The 20,682-nt window shown below is 34.6% G+C and overlaps 2 protein-coding genes across 2 annotated transcripts; one reads left to right on the top strand and one right to left on the bottom strand.

Annotated features, from left to right (window-relative positions):
* Positions 1-1,566: 1,566 nt before the first annotated feature.
* On the bottom strand, positions 1,567-11,209 carry LOC140054377 (uncharacterized). Its single transcript, XM_072099355.1, has 12 exons — positions 10,977-11,209; positions 10,184-10,246; positions 9,582-9,729; positions 8,796-8,991; positions 7,579-7,679; positions 7,190-7,436; positions 5,339-5,485; positions 4,796-5,011; positions 4,297-4,436; positions 3,742-3,912; positions 3,502-3,557; positions 1,567-3,139 (listed from the first exon to the last, which is right to left on the bottom strand). The coding sequence occupies exons 2-12, from the start codon at positions 10,233-10,235 to the stop codon at positions 2,985-2,987; spliced, it is 1,629 nt and encodes a 542-aa protein (XP_071955456.1). The 5' UTR covers positions 10,236-10,246; positions 10,977-11,209; the 3' UTR covers positions 1,567-2,984.
* Positions 11,210-11,778: 569 nt separating this feature from the next.
* LOC140054378 (serine protease 23-like) lies at positions 11,779-13,251 on the top strand. Its single transcript, XM_072099356.1, has one exon. The coding sequence runs from the start codon at positions 11,943-11,945 to the stop codon at positions 13,110-13,112; it is 1,170 nt and encodes a 389-aa protein (XP_071955457.1). The 5' UTR covers positions 11,779-11,942; the 3' UTR covers positions 13,113-13,251.
* The last annotated feature ends 7,431 nt before the right edge of the window (positions 13,252-20,682 follow it).

The raw sequence follows: 20,682 nt of genomic DNA, 5'->3' as shown, positions 1-20,682 counted from the left end.
TATCTATTGTAAGTAAAATAGATAGTTTATTAACAGTTACTGGCTATTATCAGTTTGTTTACAGTATGTCTATAGGTTGCTGGTAGCCCTTGGTATAGCTATTATAAAGTAGACAATAGATAGATGTATACAACTGTGTATACTCAGAGATTAAAAACAGTGAAAAATCTATCTAATACTATTAGCGGGGGTTTTGAATTATGCTAATGAGGTAAAACCTATTAGGACCTATCTAAAATCTGCCTAAAATCTACTTATTAGTAGGTGCTTAGATAGTTATAGAGCTATATCTATAAAGGCGATAACTTATAAGGCTAATAGATATAGAGCTATATCTACTAAGACTTTTTGTTATAGGAATAGATAATAATACACTGTAGTAATAATTCTATTCTTCTAAAAAATGTTATATTAACCAAATAGAAAGCACTTTAAATCAGAGTCACTACCCATTCCAAATAATAAAAATATAAATACTATAAAATTCTTCACAACAATTAAGGAAATAATTTTATTGGAAAAGTATTGAAATCATAAGAAACATAAGATTGTCCCTATGAAAAATTGTGTTCATATTTTGTTGTTGAATATTTCATTTTGATGTTCCATAATAGTTCTTCATTTTGACCAAAAATTAGATTAGGTTCGGCAAAAGTTATTAAAAAAAATCTGATTTTATTAATCTTTATTTTTCATGTTTTTGGAAGACACAACACCTTTAAAGATATATTGTCTCTCTGAAAAATTGTTGACTATGCCATTTTAATTTCACATAATAGTTATTCACTTCGACCTAAAATTGGATTAAAAAAATGATTTACCTGAAAAAATCTAATTTAAAAAAAAAAAAGTCAAAATGGCTGTCGTCCAATGGGTTTTGGTTAATTTTAACCCTTCAAAAGTGAAAACATTATCTTTTCAGGTTTTTATTCGCGACAGAAGTGATTAGTATATTTTTAAAAACAAAATCAAACAAATGTGATTTAGTATTTCAACTTGGTGGTCTATCCAATAAAAGATTCCGATGAATTATAGTTGTGAATTAAAGACTTAAGACCACTTAAAATTACTGTATCAAGTAATAACTAGAACACAAAATTACATGGCCATATTTGGTATTATGATCTCATCAATGACATCACAATCACATGCTATATTTGTAATCACAAAATCACTTTGCAATGTTATTAGGACGACAACTTTACACAAATGAATTACAGCCTTGAAAATGTAATGTATACAATTATAGAGTTATGACGTGTTTGCCGTGTCATATTCACACTGTCAAAAAGTAATGTTATATATTTCTGGTGACAGATAGTCTGAACAGAGAAATTGACAGACAGTACTGTTTTATGTAACACAATGTGTATGCTTGCCATTTTATTGGTTATTTTGTATCACATGTCATGCATTATTTACTCCTATTTTAAACAATGTGTATCCTTGCCATTTTATTGGTTATTTTGTATCACATGTCATGCATTATTTACTCCTATTTTAATAATCTCTATTGTATGCTCACCTTTTTTTTTTAATGTAAGGAATTTGTGAATTTTCCAACTGCAAAAAATATTTTTCTATCTTATTAATTAATTGTTTAATACATTGATTTGTGGGATGTGTTGTAGGATGAGGGGGTATGCAGCACCGATGTAATAGCAATGAATCTCTAAAATTTAGAATAAGGTAGTGGTAAGAAAATGATATTTCACCTCCCCAATACTTGAGATCTGATTAATTTATTGTCTCAGGCCTAGTTTATTTCAGCTGTTTATTTTATATTCTTTCAATGTTCAATGAAGTATTTCACATTTTCATAAGAAGTAACAACTGACTTTCACATGGAATCAGTGCTCAATAATGGTGTAGTTTAGAGGTACGAGTACCAGGATACTGCTCTGAAGGTTTTGGGATCGATCCAAAATGCTTCCATTCTCCGTAAAATACTTATGTTACACCATTTTAATATTGTGCAATGCTGTGTATTCTTTTGTTTAATACCATGAGCATGTCAAAGACTTGACAAATACACCAAGATTATCTCATGTGTCAAATGAAAGGAAGGCAGGCCAGGTGTTGAATGAACTGATTTAAACACTGCTAATGTTGTAGTACTGTACATTCCATTGGCATTAAGCATGGCTAAATAATGTCTAATATCAGTGGTTGCCAAAAATATCTTTCTCAATGTTGTAATATAAGAAATCTTAGAATTTGCATTTTTTTTTTTTAAATTAAAAAAAAACTAAATCAACTGCAAGTGTTGAATTTCAATTGTGTTTTTTTTTGTCTTTTCAAATTTGTATACATGTCAAAACTTTATATTTAGCTCAGAAATTACTTTGGTTATTCAATGAACAAATCTTAAATAAAAGAAAAAATATCGTTTTATTACATTGTATGTAGCTTTTCAATTTCATTAGAGTTCAACGTTTTTTCTCTACTTCCAGTTTATAAAAATGTAAAACTCTTTATATAGCTCAGAAGTTGCTTCAGACATCCATCATGCAAAGTGGAAGAAAACATCACCTACCAGTTCATCTTCTACACTGAGCTCACCAGTAAGGCCATCCAATAGCAGGAAATGATGGCAAGAAGTATCTCAAGTTCAAGTTTGACGACAGTTTCATTAAAACATGGGGAGTAGACAACTTGTACCGGGAAGTAGAAGGTGAAGATTGATAGTCTTGCTGGAAAACTAAGCAGATGATAGCAGAAGAAGCTGGAAGCTACTTCCTGGAAGTCAAAGACCCTCACAAGCAAGAGCAAAATTCTTGCTGTTAAACTTTAATATCAGATGACATCAGAAGGTGGATGAACCATTCTAACAGACTGTCAATGATTTCATGGCAGTCAAAGACTCTGATAACCTGATAAAAAATCTTGGGGCAACTCATCAGATAACATCAGAAGAAGGATGAGCCATTCATACAGAGTTCCTGGAAGTCAAAGACTCTGATGAACCAGGATCATGTTTTATGTCAGTTTGTAGAAGAGGTTATTGGTGGATTAGGAACAATGATGCGATTGTTGTTGGCAGGATGTCCTTGAGGAGAGTTCATAGTGAGTTTGGTGTCTGCAGAGAATGTGATCTCGTAAGGATCTTGTGCTGATGTGCCAAAGTTAATTCGACCATCTGATAAAAAGATAAATGATCACTTTTACTATTACTTATGTATATATTTATGGGGATACTACATTCCTAAAGCTTTTTCTACATCAGATTGTATGTGACAACAAAAAGTGTGATGTGCCCATATGGACATGATGATGTCATATCACTACCATATTTGGGCATATCACTACCATATCTGGGCATATCACTACTAAAGTTGGGCACATCACACATTTTTTGTCAAACTAGTTTGAAAGTGAAGACTGGTGTTATTTTCCATAGACATGATTCTTTCAAATCCTTCAAACATATCCATAACAGAATTATAAAAAGGTTATAAAAATATAATTTTATAAAATTGGATTTATATTCAAAGTCGGTACCTGCAGCTTGTTCTGAGCCACTGCTAGTAGCAATTTCTTTCCAACCTGTCCAATAACTGGTATAAAAAATAAATAAAAATTATAAGATAATACAGATACAGAAAATAAATCAATTACACAATGAATACTGTAAAAAAAAGACTGTTTTAGCATGATGCATGAAACATTAAAAAAAATTTAGATAATTACATTTCATTAGCAGCAAGTTATATTCATTTATTTTTAAAATCAAACGCTTACTCTTCAAAATTTAATCCAGTTGTCCATTCTAAAAGTTCATCGACCTCACACTCGTCAACGGCGTGGACACCATCTTTTTCAAAGGCAGACACCATTCCCTGAGCAGTGCCCTCTATGATGGACACAGTGTCAGCATCACCACTTTTGGCTTTTAACATACCTTCTTTATACCTGCAAAAATTAAAGAGGAATCACTGTACACCCATATTCACAATATAAAGGCCATTTTAGACAGTGTTAAGGATCTTTACAATTGATCTGGATTTGGCTCTGGAGCACCAATTAAATTCGCACTGCTTTCAATGCTGTCAGTGTTCTTATTTACTTGTGTTGTGTTCCAGTTTCTAGCGACATAACCACCTTCCAGCAACCAGATGATATAGTAGTTTGAAAAGCGATTTCTTTTTTTGCTGGACCGGAGTAGTATAAATACGCAGCTGGGTCCTGAACCACCTTGATGTGAGCTGGAGTCAACACTGCCACCATGAACCGGAACAGGTGTGAAAGGAGACATTATGTTATAATTAATAGTCCATTTTATTTATTATTACTTACATTTTCTTCATCCATTCTACTTTTCTCTTTCTTTTTTTCTTGTCTACATCTTCTTGTCTTTTTAATTTTGAATGGTGAAAATCTTTGGTTACTTTTGATGACTCCCATGCTACAGGGTCTTGGTCCGCTCTTACAAGCAACTGAAATTTACAACAAATAGTTTTTCTTTTGACTTTCTCTGGTGAAAATTGTATAACTTTTCCAATGCTCACAAAATTCAATTACTATTACTTAATTCTAGTAAATACAAATTGCTTTAAAGATTAAATTTCCAGTTATTGAAAGCTATGCACCTTCTTGACAAACTTATTTTGCTGAACATTGTCAGCTTAAGCCAATAAATTAATAGTACTGTATTTGTACATGTGAATCCAAAGACTAAATGACAGCCCTGTAACTACTATAGACAGACACCACAATTTATCCAAAAGTTTAATAAAGTTAGCTAGTGTGGAATTAGGCTTAATTCTACTTGAAAACAATGGAATAAAAAACTAACCCTATCAGAGACAAGTCTCCATCCGTTATTTTCAAACCGCTTATACCAGCCCTGCTTGCCATTACTCCGTATGCGTGTGTTCGTTTTGTTGTGTACATCTCTGGCTGCTGCTCGCTTAGTACATGCCTTGGTGTAATCCTTAGGACTGTTGGCACACATATCAACAATGTTACGATGGGTGTATATCTTGTAGTAGATGTTTGGTGGAAATCTATCCTAAATACCAAATTAAAATTATGCAAAATATAAATTAATTGAGATTAGGGAAGACTTTGGGACTAAAGTTACCGGTGTCTCCGGAATAGGTTGTAGTGTTAAGACATATTGCCCTTCGTTCATTTCACAGGAAAGTGTCATCTTAATAAAGGTGTGTCCCCTGAATAGATGTTCCTCTGAAGAAGAAGGAAGGGTTTCAACTGTACACTATGTTCATAACTTCCCACAAAGAAGTTCGCATGTAAAATATGGAACCACTTTTAAGAAGTTCAATCTGAAGGACGACACATTGACAGTACAACTTATCTTCAAAGTGTCAAAACCTACCCCAGCCAATCTGAACTTGATGTGGATGCCAGCTGCAGCATCTAGCAAGGCAGCTTCCTTGGGGTTAATGCATTTAAGCATCATTGATGGGTCTCCACGACACTTGAAGTTAATAAGATCACGATAGTAACGATAGACTTGAACATCCTATGAAATTAATAATAAACTAACACATAACAGACTCTCTACCTTGCAAAAAAAGTTTTCAGCAATTGTATATTATTGCAATATAAATTATACTTGGATATTTTTGTTTTTGATTTTTCAATTTTTTTTTCGGCTGCAATACAAGTCTAGCTCTTTATCGTTAGCTCTGTATTTGATTTTAAATTCAAATAAATAAAAAAATAAATTTTAAAACAATGAAAATCTCAATAGGGTTGGTGAAATTCAGTCCAAAATACGCAGAATTTTTTCCAAAATACGTCAAGTTGAGGGCGCTATACTAATCCAAAATACGCGAGTCTTTCCAAAATACGTCGACTTGGGGGCGCTATTCATTTTCCAAAATACGCGAATTGTCCAAAATACTTCAAGTTGAGGGCGCTAGTCATTTTCCAAAATACGCAATTTGTCCAAAATACGTCAATTTGGAACCGCTTGTAATTTTCCAAAATACGTCAACTTGAGAGCGCTATTCATTTTCCAAAATACGCAATTTAAATAACTCCTTTACTTCTTCTAACCAATTAATTATTGATATTATTTTAATCACAATACCATATGCTTTTTATTATTATATATTATATGAAATAATTATTATGTTAGATTTCCGATTAGGTAACTTATTAGACCATAAGTACTGTACATTAAATTGAAAGCGATGTTTGTCTGTCGAGCTCGGGAAAAATATTGATTTTGTAGATCACCAAATATATAACACATACCTATGACTATACTTAAATACTATATACGTACATGCTGGTTTTGTAGCCGGTTTATGCCGCATTTAAACTAGCTACGTCTGGCAATGCAATCGTACATCGTTCAGACATTATTAACGTATATTATAGGCACTGTCTATTGACTGATGTTGGCACATATTTGTTGTTTTTCAGTAATAAATGATTACATTAAAAAATTGGCTACTCTATGACATTTTATTTACAAAAAATTCTGCATTCTAATACTTTCATTTATAACTAAAATGTACTTGTTTGTTTTATTCCAAGAAACTTTTTTTGAATACATTAAACTGTAATTTTACCTTACACTCTCAATATGATACATTTGGAAAGGCTCTCGTATTTTGGAAAAAAAGTTTGCCGCCCTCAAGTTGACGTATTTTGGAAAATTACTAGCGGTCCCAAATTGCAAATTGACGTATTTTGGACAAATCGCGTATTTTGGAAATAAATAGCGCCCTCAATTTGACGTATTTTGGACAATTCATGTATTTGGGATAATTTATAGCGCCCTCAACTTGACGTATTTTGGACAATTCACGTATTTTGGAAAATGAATAGCGCCCTCAAGTCGACGTATTTTGGAAAGACTCGCGTATTTTGGATTAGTATAGCGCCCTCAACTTGACGTATTTTGGAAAAAATTCTGCGTATTTTGGACTGATGTTCACCAACCCGACTCGAAAATCTACTCCAGTTTCTGAATAATAACTGTTAATAATATTCATAGACTTTTATATTTTATAATTAAAATGGAAACAAACATTCATTCATATGATTATTGTAGAAAAAAAGTATTGTTGTCAATTCCATACTGGGTCATCCCCCACCCCATAGTAACTATTCATATTATTGAATTATTTGTGGCCAGAGTGTTTGTTTGGTGGGATTGGGTGTTTCGAGGCTTGTGTGGTTTTTGTGGAAATATCTTTATCTGAATACTCACTATGTGTCTACGCCACGCACACTGTATAATCTTAGCAGCCTCGTTGCGATCCAGAGGTCCGGATCTTTTCTTTTTCTTGTAATAGATAACAGGCTTGACGGGAATAACATCTACGTGGCTATCCTTTGGCGAGAATGTTTGCGGTGAAGGTGGCGATATTCTTACCGACTTTTTACTCGTTTTTGTTCGTTTTCTATAAACTTTATTCCACCAGTTCTGGATAAAATTTGCACAGAAATGTTCAAAACTGAAAAATTTAAACATAAATTAGATGCACTTATTATTAGATGATATATATTTTCAATTTGTTTAACGGACAATTTTTAGTTGAATGTATGCAAAATAAGTAATATTTCCTCAGTATGTCTGCAATCATGTACAATACTCACGATAAAATGTCTTTATGCCCCTTTTGAATGGCTGAATTTCTGTAGTACTTTTGTAACCGTTCTTTGGCAGTTGGTTTATGTAAACCTTTGATACTTGGCTTCTGAAAATAACATTTTTTAATAGAACTCGGCTGGTACCCATTTATACACACATGGGTATTAGAGATCAACATGGTAGGTAGAATGTGTTGCTACATGACAAGTGCGAACCCACATTAAAGAGACACCATCGAAATTTACCATAAGCTTTCGGTACGGTCAACTATGCTAATGGTATTGTCAACTATGCTAATACTATGGTGAACTATGCTCATGGTACAGTCACCATACCAATGGTACTGTATGGTGAACTATGCTAATGGTACAGTCACCATACCAATGGTAAGGTCATCATGCCAATGGTATTTTCACCATACCAACAGGACGGTCACCATACCAATGGTACAGTCACCATACCAATAGTATACACACCAATTTTACGGTCACTATACCAATGGTATGGTCAACCATGCCAATGGTACTGTATGGTGAACTATGCTAATGGTACAGTCACTATACCAATGGTATGGTCATCATGCCAATGGTATTTTCACCATACCAACAGGACGGTCACCATACCAATGGTACAGTCACCATACCAATAGTATACACACCAATTTTACGGTCACTATACCAATGGTATGGTCAACCATGCCAATGGTACTGTATGGTGAACTATGCTAATGGTACAGTCACTATACCAATGGTATGGTCATCATGCCAATGGTATTTTCACCATACCAACAGGACGGTCACCATACCAATGGTACAGTCACCATACCAATAGTATACACACCAATTTCACGGTCACTATACCAATGGTATGGTCAACTATGCTAATGGTACGGTCAACCATGCCAATGGTACGGTCATCCATGCCAATGGTACGGTCATCCATGCCAATGGTATGGTCATCCATACTTGTAAATTATTATTATTTTCTATTGTTACAGTAAGTAGATGTAATGTCCATTTTACTATTGCCACTGCCTAGTTCTCTGTATCTATAGACAACAGTTGACCATGCATATACAGTAGGAAACAATAAGTTACCCTCCATTACACGATAAGTTGACCATCCATCCTCACACAGTGGACCATGTCGATATCAATCAGATACAGACAGAAACTTTCAAAACATACAAACTTAAAAATAAGGTAAGAAATACAAATTTTACCTTTGAAACTGGAGACTTATTGCCGGAACTGGAATCAGATTTAACAAGATTTTTAGAGGAAGACTTCTTGACGGGGGATGTTGATTTTGATCTTGGTGGTGTTTCTACATCTTGTAGTCTATGCTTGCTTGATTTTAACTGTTGGTAGATAACCTCTGTGCTGAGGTGGGGATGCAGCGCCGCTAAAATTGCACACCTGAAAAAAAAAAGTTTAGGTTGTGTAAATATTAAATTTTTATTGCGGATTTGGAAGAGGCGACATATATACCATGTAAATGAACGGAAATTCACACCGTACATGAAGGGTATAAAAGGATTCATTTAGACAAGTGAAGAGACCTTGCTTGTTTTTGGTATTCTATGGTAGAAGCAGGATTCCAGTCAATTAGTCATTTCCGCCAATCATGGACCTTTATTACAGAGACTCGAAAAAGTCCTGTATGGGTTTGTGCCAGCCACAGCGTCTGTGATCAAACATTTCGACTCATTTAAAATTAGCTTAAAAACCCATTTATTTAGAACATTTCAGGATACAAATTTTAAAATGCGGCTGTAATCATCTTTTTGGAATTGTCAATATATAAATGTTTGGTGATTATTATTATTATCACACAAGGAGAGAATTCATTACTCTTTTGGCTATTAGATAATAACAAGGTGCTTTGGGGAAAAAATATGGCACAAGCAGGTCACAAATGGGTGCATTCTCACTTCTTATTCTTATCATTTCATTATCATTCTAGCTTTAGCTATTTAATTATTGTGGTTTAATTATTATCTTCTCACCTAACTTGGCATCCCCTCCACAACCTTTGAAGCTCAATAGTAGCCGCCAGCCTCCTGTCATCATGACTGCTACTCTCTTTAATAATTTTTAGTCTTTCAGATTTTGGTGACTTTGAAAAGGCAAGCACTTTATCATTTGCTTCATCTCCTAGAAAATGTATTGAAAGTATAACATTTATAAACAGAGTGACAAATAGAGTTACTGTCAAGCCAGGCTGTGTAGACCATCAAACTAGTTTGACAAAAAGTGTGTGATGTGCCCAAAAAAGTAAACTGCATTACTTTTTAAGGGCATTAAAGCAGGTTTGACCCCTTTTAAACTTACAATTAGGGTCGGCCTAGAACTGGGCCTGGGTCGGCAAGTGTAAATACTCCACAAAGTCGGAGCTGCTGTTTGGTGGTATGGGAGTCAACATAGATCGGACACAAACAATTATATTTCGACTTGATCCTAAACCCAGGCGCCTAACATATGTAAATGTGGTCTTAGCGAGTCATTTTCTGTTTCAGTCAAGACGATGGCATCGTATATATTCAGAATTCTTAAATTATCTTTTATATCATAAATGATTATACTGCAATCTGAATATTTCTAAACAAACCTGGAAATGTCACAGCTTCCAGTATATCTAACACTTGTTTTTTACTTAACATCTTGAGTTATTCTGAAAAAAAATATTTTCAATCATGATTTAAAATTATTTGATAATTCGTTATTGACGGAAAAAAAAGGTGTCAAGTATTATTCGTATTATCCTACACAATGTTGTCTGTAATTACTAGGTTAGGCCTAATTAGCCTATCTATTATTACTGATGGCAATTTGGCTAAAATCATTCATTTCATTTCCATACCTACATAGGCCCTAGGCCTACCTACTATGTAAACAACAAGCTCTAGAAGGTAGACAGTAAGTTGGAAATCTAGTAGTAGCTGGCCCTAGCTAGCTTTATAGTCTAGTAGGCCAATAATAATAATGTATAGGCCTCTAGGCTAAGCCTTAGACCTACGGATTACGGACGGACCACCAGTAGGCCTACCTTTATTTATAAATAATTTAAAGAAAGTGAAAGAAAGAAAAATCAATTAGCAAGGCCTAGGCCTAGGCCTAGTAGGCCTAAAAAAGCCTATTATAGGCTAATTAGTCTATCCAGTCACGGCAATACCAAAAAAAGGATATGCTCTAGAACAACGTCTAGCCTAGCCTATATCATACTGTCATTGTTTCGATTACCTAGGCCTAGCCCAGACCTATATAGCCTACCGTAGGCCTGAACAGCCGCTTCCGCTCTGCTGTTGAGAGCTGCTGAGTGAGTGTGCTGGAAGGATGGCTAGGCCTAGGCTTGTTTAGGTCTGCTTAGTTAGTCAATAAAGCAAAATGAATTCACAACTTACAGTATCCTATTAACACATGTATGACCTAATTAAATGTCACATTTTAATTACATTATGTAATAGAAATAGCATTTAACAGACTTGATTTTCATTCACACCTCTCCTTATCTCTCAGATCATCAGCGCATAATGTTACCGTGGAGATTTTTAAAAAAGGAGGGCGCTATATAGATTTTTTCCCTCTGCATTATTTTTAATCGATCAAAAAAGGTTGTACTTGTTATAGTAATATGCCTAGGCCTACTTATAAATTAGTTATTTATACTTTAGGAATGTATTCTTTCAATATTTGATTTAGATAAAGAAATTAGTGTTACATAACAATGCCTTAACAATCTTTATGTTTTCAGTAGCTTGTATTATACATCATCACTATAAATGGTTCTCTCTTTTTCAATTCAACCATAACACCCTACTTTAAAAGTTCAAGGTATTAAATATTTATTCTCTTCCTGTGGGACAATGAATCCTTTAAAAATAAATAGAAATAATATTATAGTAATAAATCCAACAAAATCGAACCATAGAACATAATTTATTCCATTTCGACAGTTGTTAGTTTATTCCAGTGGTACCCCACAATCGGAAATAACTTATGAAATTTCCTTCTGCTGTACTAACGAGAACTAACACGATATCCTGGTTGTGATTGGTCAGCTGTTCGCCTCTTATAACGTAACTGATTGGTGGAAATAATCCAGGGTTAGTTACTTCCGCCAATCAATCAAGTTTATTCTACTTTGTCCCGCCCATTAATGAATTGGAGCAATCAGAAAGAACCAGTTTCAGCATCTTTATTCTGTTTGATTATTTCCCGATTTTAATCTTGTCGGTTCGGGGTGTGTGTGTGTGCCCGTGGATATAAAGTCGTCGGGATTTTTTTTTTTATTGGAAGGTGATACTTAACCAAGCCCTGGATACCGCCAAGTTTAATAGGAAATTGAGCAGATAAAGAAGGCTTAAAAAATGTATTCTATACTAGGCCTACGTATTCTTATATGCTTAATCATTCCAAATTCACTAGCTTTCGAGAATAAACGGCTGGAAACATTTAATTTGCCAAAGGATACCACGGTACATCTGGTTGTGAAGGAAGAGCAGGCGACATTTGGCGGTGGATTCGGATCCGGTGGATTTAATTTAACCATTGACTATGAAGAAGAATCTACATTGGATGTTATCACGAAAGAACGAGCTGAGCAGGATTTATCTTACGAAACGGTTGACGAATATGGAAATAAGAAAGACATACGAGTAAAATTAAAGCACGCTTTTGTGGATTATTTAAATGAATATTCTGAAAAGTTGAAGAAAGCTGAGCTGGATTGGGATCTTCTTGAAGAGCACAGGCGTAACAGACGCGACGTCTTCCAAGACGATACGCGCTTTCCAATCACCGAAGCGGAAGCGTTCGAAGGCCTACCGTTCTCAGCAGTCGTCACTTTCAATATTGGATGCTCAGGAATTTTAGTCGGTGAAAAACACGTTTTAACAGCCGCACATTGTTTCCACGACGGTAAAAAATACATTCACAAAACCAAGGATATTAGAGTAGGATTTAGAAAGAACAAAACGCTCTCCACGTATGACGTCAACACTGATCCATCAAAGGCTTTCTATTGGATAAGAGTTGCTAAGCTAAATCTACCAGCCGCTTGGTCAATAACCAGATACAGCCGCAAAGGCGCTTTGCTCCCCGTACCTCTTCATGATGACTACGCTATCGTTGAGCTTAAACGCTCACCTGATAACCGGGAACCAATGGATTTTAGCATAAGTTCACACGGAAACGTTGGTGCTGGAACACGCGTGCACATGGGCGCATTTGACGAGCAATCCGATCAGTCTGTCATGATGTATCGCTATTGTCCGGTGGCATATGAAGAGCAAAGTATGACGTATCAATTCTGTGACGCGTCTTCTAGCGCATCAGGCGCTGGTGTTTACATCCGTGAGTGGAATGGTTTATTTGGAGAGTTTGATCGCAAAGTTGTTGGCGTATTTGTTGGTAAGCACACATTGAGGGAAGGGAGTGGTCGTGAAGAAAAGGTGAACGCGGCATTGCGGTTAACGCCTTTGAAGTTTGCTCAGGTGTGTTTCTGGATCACTGGATCGTACAGTAGCTGTCACGTCTGATTTGTATTGACAATGGCGTTTTGTTATTGTCACTTGAACTCGGCAATGTTGAACAGAAAAATTATTTAGGACAATGCATTCTAGAATGAGGGTAAACACACGGTTTTTAATTTGTTAAAGAAACCACAACCTACACTTTTTATAATTTAAATTACCTACCTACATCTATGTCAACATGTATATTTTTTATTCAAAATTGTGAATTACGTTAAATAAGTGAAAAATGAAATTACATCTTTCCTCGGGCAGTTAACATAATGTTAAAAATGTTTAAATACATTACATTACTGTTACGTTGAATAATGCATACGTTGCGTAAAATATTGTAAACATGCTGACACATTACGTAACCATTACGTTACGTAAATAACGAGTACCCAAGCGTTACGTAAAAAGAACGTTAAGTCATGTAAAGTAGGCCTACATTGCTATCTTGTAAACATATAAATTTGTTACATAGGCGAGTAAGTTACGTAAATAACGAGTACCCGTACGTTACGTTTAGTAAAAGTACTTTAGATTACATTACGTTAACTAATTTAATTACGTTAAGTAATTGTAGGCCTACATTGCGATATATTTTGTAAACATTTAACTACGTAACATAATGCGAATACGTTACATAAATAAATATACATTACGTTTAATAATGCAAGTATTAAGTTTTATAATGTAGGTGAAGTATATTACGTTGGAAGGCCTTCTTAATTGAATCTCATTCTCATACAGTAGTTGAAAATAAATTTGTGGGAGATACTGTTACGTATGAATTGTTATTCATTATTTAGTTATCCGTATTAATTACACATGCACTTCTAATTTAATGTAGTAACATATTTTTTTCTGTAGGTCAAGGTATCATACTTATGTTGTTTTACCAGCGTGCGTTCTTCGACTATTTACGTCACGTCAGTTGTACGGTTAACATGCCATTGTTCACCAGATGTTAACAATCATTTTTGTAATTGTTATCAATTGCGGATAAATTAATATTATTTTTTGCGTTTTTTTTGGAAAACTAGCATATCAAATTCTGTAAAAGGTATTTTTATTAATTTTTTTATATTTTTTTTTTCTGTAAACAGAATTTCTGTTTGCCAACTAAAGTTTGCTAGTGTAGACTTCTACAAACTGCAATTTTTCCAAAGTCTGTCATCTGGCAAAACTTTTGGTAACTTTTCTTTACAAGTCGGAGTTTTCTCGAGTTTACAAACAAACATTTTATTTCCCAGTATATTCTAAAATCATACTTTGGAAACATTCATAGTGGTTATAAATAGTCAAAGAAATTTAATGTAAAACTCACTAGGTCACAAATATTCTATAAAACTAAACAGCAACTTGCCTTCAGTACACTAAAAAACTAACTTAAAGTTAGTCTGGTAATATTGGGGGTAAAACTATTACTGCCATTATTTCATCATATTTATGAGTAATGACTTAAGTTACCATTCGACTGTTATCTGTGACCAGTAGCAAGAACACATGATTTCTTTTAATTTTTAATTTCCTGTAAAACGTTAGTTTTTATATCTATCAGTAGACCTACAACCTCTTAGTTCATTCGTTGGAAACGTTGAAGATGTTCGCAAAACATGAAAGAAATGAAACCGGTTGGGATTAGTTAGTTGCATATAAATTGTCGCAAAGGAAACAATACAGCTTAAGTTGATTAAGAAAAGTAAGCATAGAATGACCTTTTACACCACAGAACATAGTATCCTGGTGGTAGTGATTTTGTATGGAACGCCAAAAGTGTCAAATTAAACCGTTGGGGATTATTTGCATATTAATTGTCGCATTAAGAAATAATAAAACTTAATGTAAACAAGAATGATACAGTATATTTCATACTAAAGCTTGGTTTCCACTAGGACGTAACGTAAGGACGTAGAGGTAAGCAATTACACGCGAATGTTGCGTTACGTCTTTGTGTTGCGTCTCTATATTATTGGGATCCAAGCATAGCATACACGTACCAAAGTTCCTATTAGTAGTAATATGGAACGCCAATGGGGTCAACTTCAACAAAGAACACGTAACACAGACTGGTTGCTGATTAAAATATCAAAACGCTGGGAATCGTCTATCTTATAATAATTATTTGAAATCTAATTTGTCCAGTAGACCTAAAGGAAACATTTAAATTACGACTTTAAAAGTATAAAGTCTCAATGTTACTACTGCATGTGCAGACATCTGTTGTGGAATCATTACAGCAGAAATAACATACTTAATATAACGTGACTGTTGTATTTCGTTAATTTCATCAATCACTTTCTGGAAAACTAAAATGTATAGCGCTCCATGCAAGCGCATAATAGTATTGAATGAGTGATTTTAGTTTCTCAAAAGTATTTTAGATATGGATTACGGTTTTGGATTTCTTGAAGATTATATCTAAAGTTTATTTAATATTGGATTGTATAAATCGAATCATACTGTAACGAAAGCTATATTATTAGTTTATTTAATGTTGTTTAGGTCACTGACTTTCGGTCTCTGTGTATACACTTACAGATTAATCAATATCACGTTAACACACACATTTATATAGCCCCATGCAGTGATCTAAATATTATAACAGTGTATTGTACGTTCGAATACCGTATTATTTGAATAAACGCCCGGGGGCTTTTATTGTTCGTGAGGGTTTTTTTTAGGTTGGTGGGGGGAATTTATTCGAGGCGTTTATTCGGGGGAGGCGTTTATTTTTTTTGGGGTGTAATGGCTTTAATGCTTGGTAAATTGTAGATTACAATCAATGTACTACACTACGAATAGAAATGTCTTGTAATACAAGATACGTGTATTTATTCGAGGGGGTGGGGGACGTTTATTGAAAATGTTTTTCTATGGAGGCGTTTATTCGAGGGAGGCGAATAAAATACGGTATGTTTCGACAGACGATGAATTGAATGTTCTTAAATTAAGAAATGGTTCAGTGAACTTAACTCCATGACTTGACCCGAAACGCACTCCCTAAAATCTAATTTATCACTCTCGTTTTTCATTCCAACAGTTCTTGCAAATCAAAATGTTAAATCGATTCGACACAAAGTTTTAAAAAACGAACCAATTTTCCCAATAAAGGTAGACGATCCATTTTCATTTTTTCTCGAGAAAGAAATCTATCGAGACCAATTAAATAGTTATTGAGGTGTATACGGTTTCCTTAGTGAGTGTCAAATGGGTATCTTCCTGTCTAAGCGAGGACAGATTATTTTAAAGGCATATTTAAGGCATAATTCCCGAGGAAGTTTGCACGAACTGCTGTTTAGACGACACAACACCTGTTGTTGGGCCTAAAGGAGGGAATAAGAACAGATAACGTTTGATAACAGATTCATGTTACTTTAAAAATAGATGTACTCTTGTGATAGCAGTAACAACATAGTTTGGTATATTCTATATTATTTTGAAGTTCAAATAGGCATAAAGCCTTGTCTACACTATCAAACTTTATGTGACAAAAAAAAAAGTGTTGTGGCCATATATGGACATGGTGATGTCATATCACAACCATATTTGGGCACATCACACATTTTTGTCACTAGTTTAATAGTTTAGACCGAGTTTTAGGCACTTTAAAACAGATCCTATGCTTTGTTGAAATTATATGGTGAGCGCATAAAAACATGGCGGCGCGCAATAGCTTTAGTTAAGCAGAATTCAAATTAACACTTTTTAGAAGTTCTCGTTGTCTCTACATATGCTATTTCTGAAGGTATTTCGTTGATGTCAGGAAAATTTCATAACATATATAATGTTTATTCATGTTTGACAACACATTATCACGTTTATTTTCCTTTATGGTGGTGGAGTCCCAGTCTGCGTACTATTAAAACATCCCATATATGCTATACTAAACATAATGGTTGATTTATGTGATACATTATATCAACCGTTTGAACTTTTTCCTGGCAACTTCAAAATAATTAAAAGGTCGAACATTCTCAAGAGAGGAGAAGGTGAACATAGTTAATAGATTTTGTTCAAACAAACCCAAAAGTCTGGCAATCTGACCTTGATTCAAATTGTGTAATAAATAATAACCTATGTATACCATTATAAAAGTAAAGGGAATTTTATCTCGAACATGAAGAACCAAAACAATTACCAATCAAAAGGCAGATAAACCGGTAAAATCAAATATTTACATTTATTTATTTTCAATTAAATTTCTATTCGTATCGACAGGCCTAGACATGTGTATGTTTCGGGCGACATGGGTTGGAGGGAAGGGAAACATCAAGGAGTCCGAGTGTTTCGGCCTTCGCTTTAGGAATCAATTTTCCTTTTGTTACGATTTGTATTTATTTTGACTTTTGCTATAGGCCTAAAACTTGACGGTTTCATCGCTGTTGGTTGACAACTGAATTAAAAAAAAAATAACAATATATCTATATTTTTACCAACTTTTTCACAGAGTACAGTTCCGTCACCGTGACTCATGGGGATGCTTTGAAGGGGGGATTTAATTTCCTAGGAAATGACCGTCTGTATCTGCATGATGGGTGATGCGGCGTCAATCTGTGTCTTGTATATAATAATTACATAATATTGCTTGCGTTTAATATACTTACTGTAGGCCTATGATAGATATCAAATAGTAGTTCTTCAAAATGTTAATATGTTCTTTTTATTTATTTTATTTTATTTATTTTATTTTATTTTATGTCTTTAGGCACTGTGGCCAAGGATTACCAATAGTGAATTAATCACTGTCCTATCAGATAGGTGGTAATCCCCCTGATACAGAGGCTATTGTGTGAACCAGTTCACCGGGGTAACCCCCTACTCTTTTTCGAATAATGAACTGGGTTCTTTAAAGTACACACAGGTTATAACTGTGTACACTGGACCTACGGTTTATAGTCCTTATCCGAGAAGACTTGTTCCACCACCAGAACTAGGAGCGAGTCGGCCTCGAACCCTTGCCGATGTTGTTGTTGGCTCTTTAGGTACGATAAACGGCGCCCCTGCCTTAACCGCTCGGCCATATGACTTGCTCATCTTTCAGAAATGATACATTCATATCTTTTTTAGTTGACGTTAGCATGTGAAAATTATGTGACTAAGGGTGTGTCCGGTAATGTCACAATGCTAAATTGTATGACATCCACAACATAGACATTAGCGCGCATTTTACGTGCACGTTGGGTTTACGCGGATGTTTTGAATCGTCTGGGTGATGATTAAAATATAGTATTGTTTGTATTATAAATATATATATCAATAGTTGGACATCCAAAACTAAGTGTGACCTCTTCTTATTATTAAATTAAAGACAGTTTATAAATCATTTTCAAAACAAGTCCTCAGTTACAATTTGTTTACATTTTAGTATGATTAATTAATTTATGTAAAATAAAAAAGCCTTGGATCAATCCTTCTTTTCCTCCCTTCCCATGTCTTTGATCCGCCCTTTGACAAGGGTCCCATCTCCCTGGCTATTCCGTGACGATATGTCTAATTTAAGACACGTTCTCTGATGTTAGCTACAATAATTCATTCGGAGACAGCCATAATTTAATTACGATATTATGCATGGTTGTGATAATTATTCTGATCCCGTGTCTATAGGGACTTGAAAGATAACTTGTCTATAGGGACTTATAATATAACTTGTCCTTTAATTAAAGCTTGATGGGTGAGAAAAGAAGAGAAGGCGGGTAAGAGTTAGGAAACTTCAATCAGTCGAAATCCGAACTTGGACTTGGTTTTGCCTATTGTAGACTATGCTTACATAGCTAATAATAACACCAATGTTATAATTAATTTTCAAGTCGCAAGATGGGTGAGACTTCCAAAAAGCCTTGGTTCCCACTACGACACATTTTACGTCACACTTTGTAATAATCGTTGCACTTTGTAAAATGCTTTTGATTTGAGACGACTAAAAAAACAGGAGTGAGTGGGATTTTGGCGATTTGGCGAGTTCACATTAAACTGGGTGGAAGTAGCATCCTGGTTAATCAATACCTGAAGGCTAATTCCGTATTACAGCATCATGTGTTTCATGTACTGAATGATTCACGGGAGGTTTGGTTAAGGTTAAAGGCGCATAATACAGGCGTAACATGTTTTACATGTGCTCTATAGTGGGAAACAAGCATTATATACAACACGTTACCAAGAATTCACTGAATCTTTTGACAACATTAGGCCTATTGAATTGTATTAATCATTATTGTTGTATTTTTATGGAGCAAATACCCTAACTACCAGCTTTTTAACATCGTGCCAGGGTAACATTATATTTCCAGGGTTGTTGCGAGTTCAATTCTGGATCAGACCATAACATTCCAACATGTTCAAATTATCAGTATATCTCCATACATAAATACAGCACAAAATGAAAAACGTGTCGTATTAATTTATGTTATAGCATATCCACATCCCTTTACAAAATAAATGAAATTCTTCACGGAAAACTGTTTTTGATGTTAATATCATTTAACAGTATATGCAGAATGATTTAGTGTACTAGGCATGATACCTTAAAATACTGTGGTAAGGGGTGTACACGTTTTCTCGTTATTGCATCCGCACATTCCGTACACACAAAATAAAAAGCGTATACCAACAAATATAATAATATCCTCGATTTATATAGCGTCTAATGTGAAACCTCTAAGCGCTGAACATTATTACCCCGATCATTTTTGCATCAAACACGTAGTATATTCGAAACATACTCCCATAATGCAGCTAGTAATCAGCGCAAAGCTTTGTCTTGATCTAACCGGGTAGCCATTTATACACCTGGGTGGAGAGAGGAAAACGTACAAGTAACGTATATTTCCTAAGAATACAAGCAATGCAGCAGAGTTGGATTCAAACCGCGATCTCACGATTAGTAGTCCAACGTCCAACCCACTGCGCAACACACCCTTACACAATATTCTAATTTTGGAGCATGGAGAAAATATGTTTTAATTGTTTCCTCGATGCTTGGAGATAGTTAAGCCATATACAGAAACATATATGATCAAATCGTCACTGAGAAAACTTGCGCGCCCTGGATCTAATAATCGTACCCGATCTACGCCAACCAAATATTAGCGCTCCACCGTACCAACAATCTGGCATGCACCGCCAGTAAATAATAACATTGGGTTGTATGCTCTAATATAGGCCTAACAACACATTTTTTTGGTCAACCTTGAGTGTTTCCTTAAATTGTGTTGAAAAACATCCTAATTAGAACAACATTGCGGTACTTAAATGAAGCTGAGCGTGAAAAGAAACATCCACATGTTGTTAATAAAAACCAGCTTGGCAAAATTAGTCAACAATAATTAGCTCGACATTGATAAAATTATCGTAATTAAGAAAACAACAACAAAAACATTACGAAAAATAAATCACCATGCTTATAATCACTTTACTTATAATAATATTTAAAGTTGTTTTGTTCTCATTTGTGGGGAAAGTCCATTTTTAATTCACATGATACACACACTGGATGTTAGTGAAAAAGTAGATCCACTATTACGGGGACACCTTCGATGCCCAACAAAGTATCCAATTTATTCCGGGTGTTACCAGAATATGGATCGGCGGT

Source organism: Antedon mediterranea, chromosome 7 (genome assembly GCF_964355755.1).
Source record: "Antedon mediterranea chromosome 7, ecAntMedi1.1, whole genome shotgun sequence".
In the NCBI taxonomy this organism is placed as follows: domain Eukaryota; kingdom Metazoa; phylum Echinodermata; class Crinoidea; order Comatulida; family Antedonidae; genus Antedon; species Antedon mediterranea.
The sequence above is the reverse complement of the archived record's forward strand: the minus strand, read 5'-3'. Positions and strand labels throughout refer to the sequence as shown.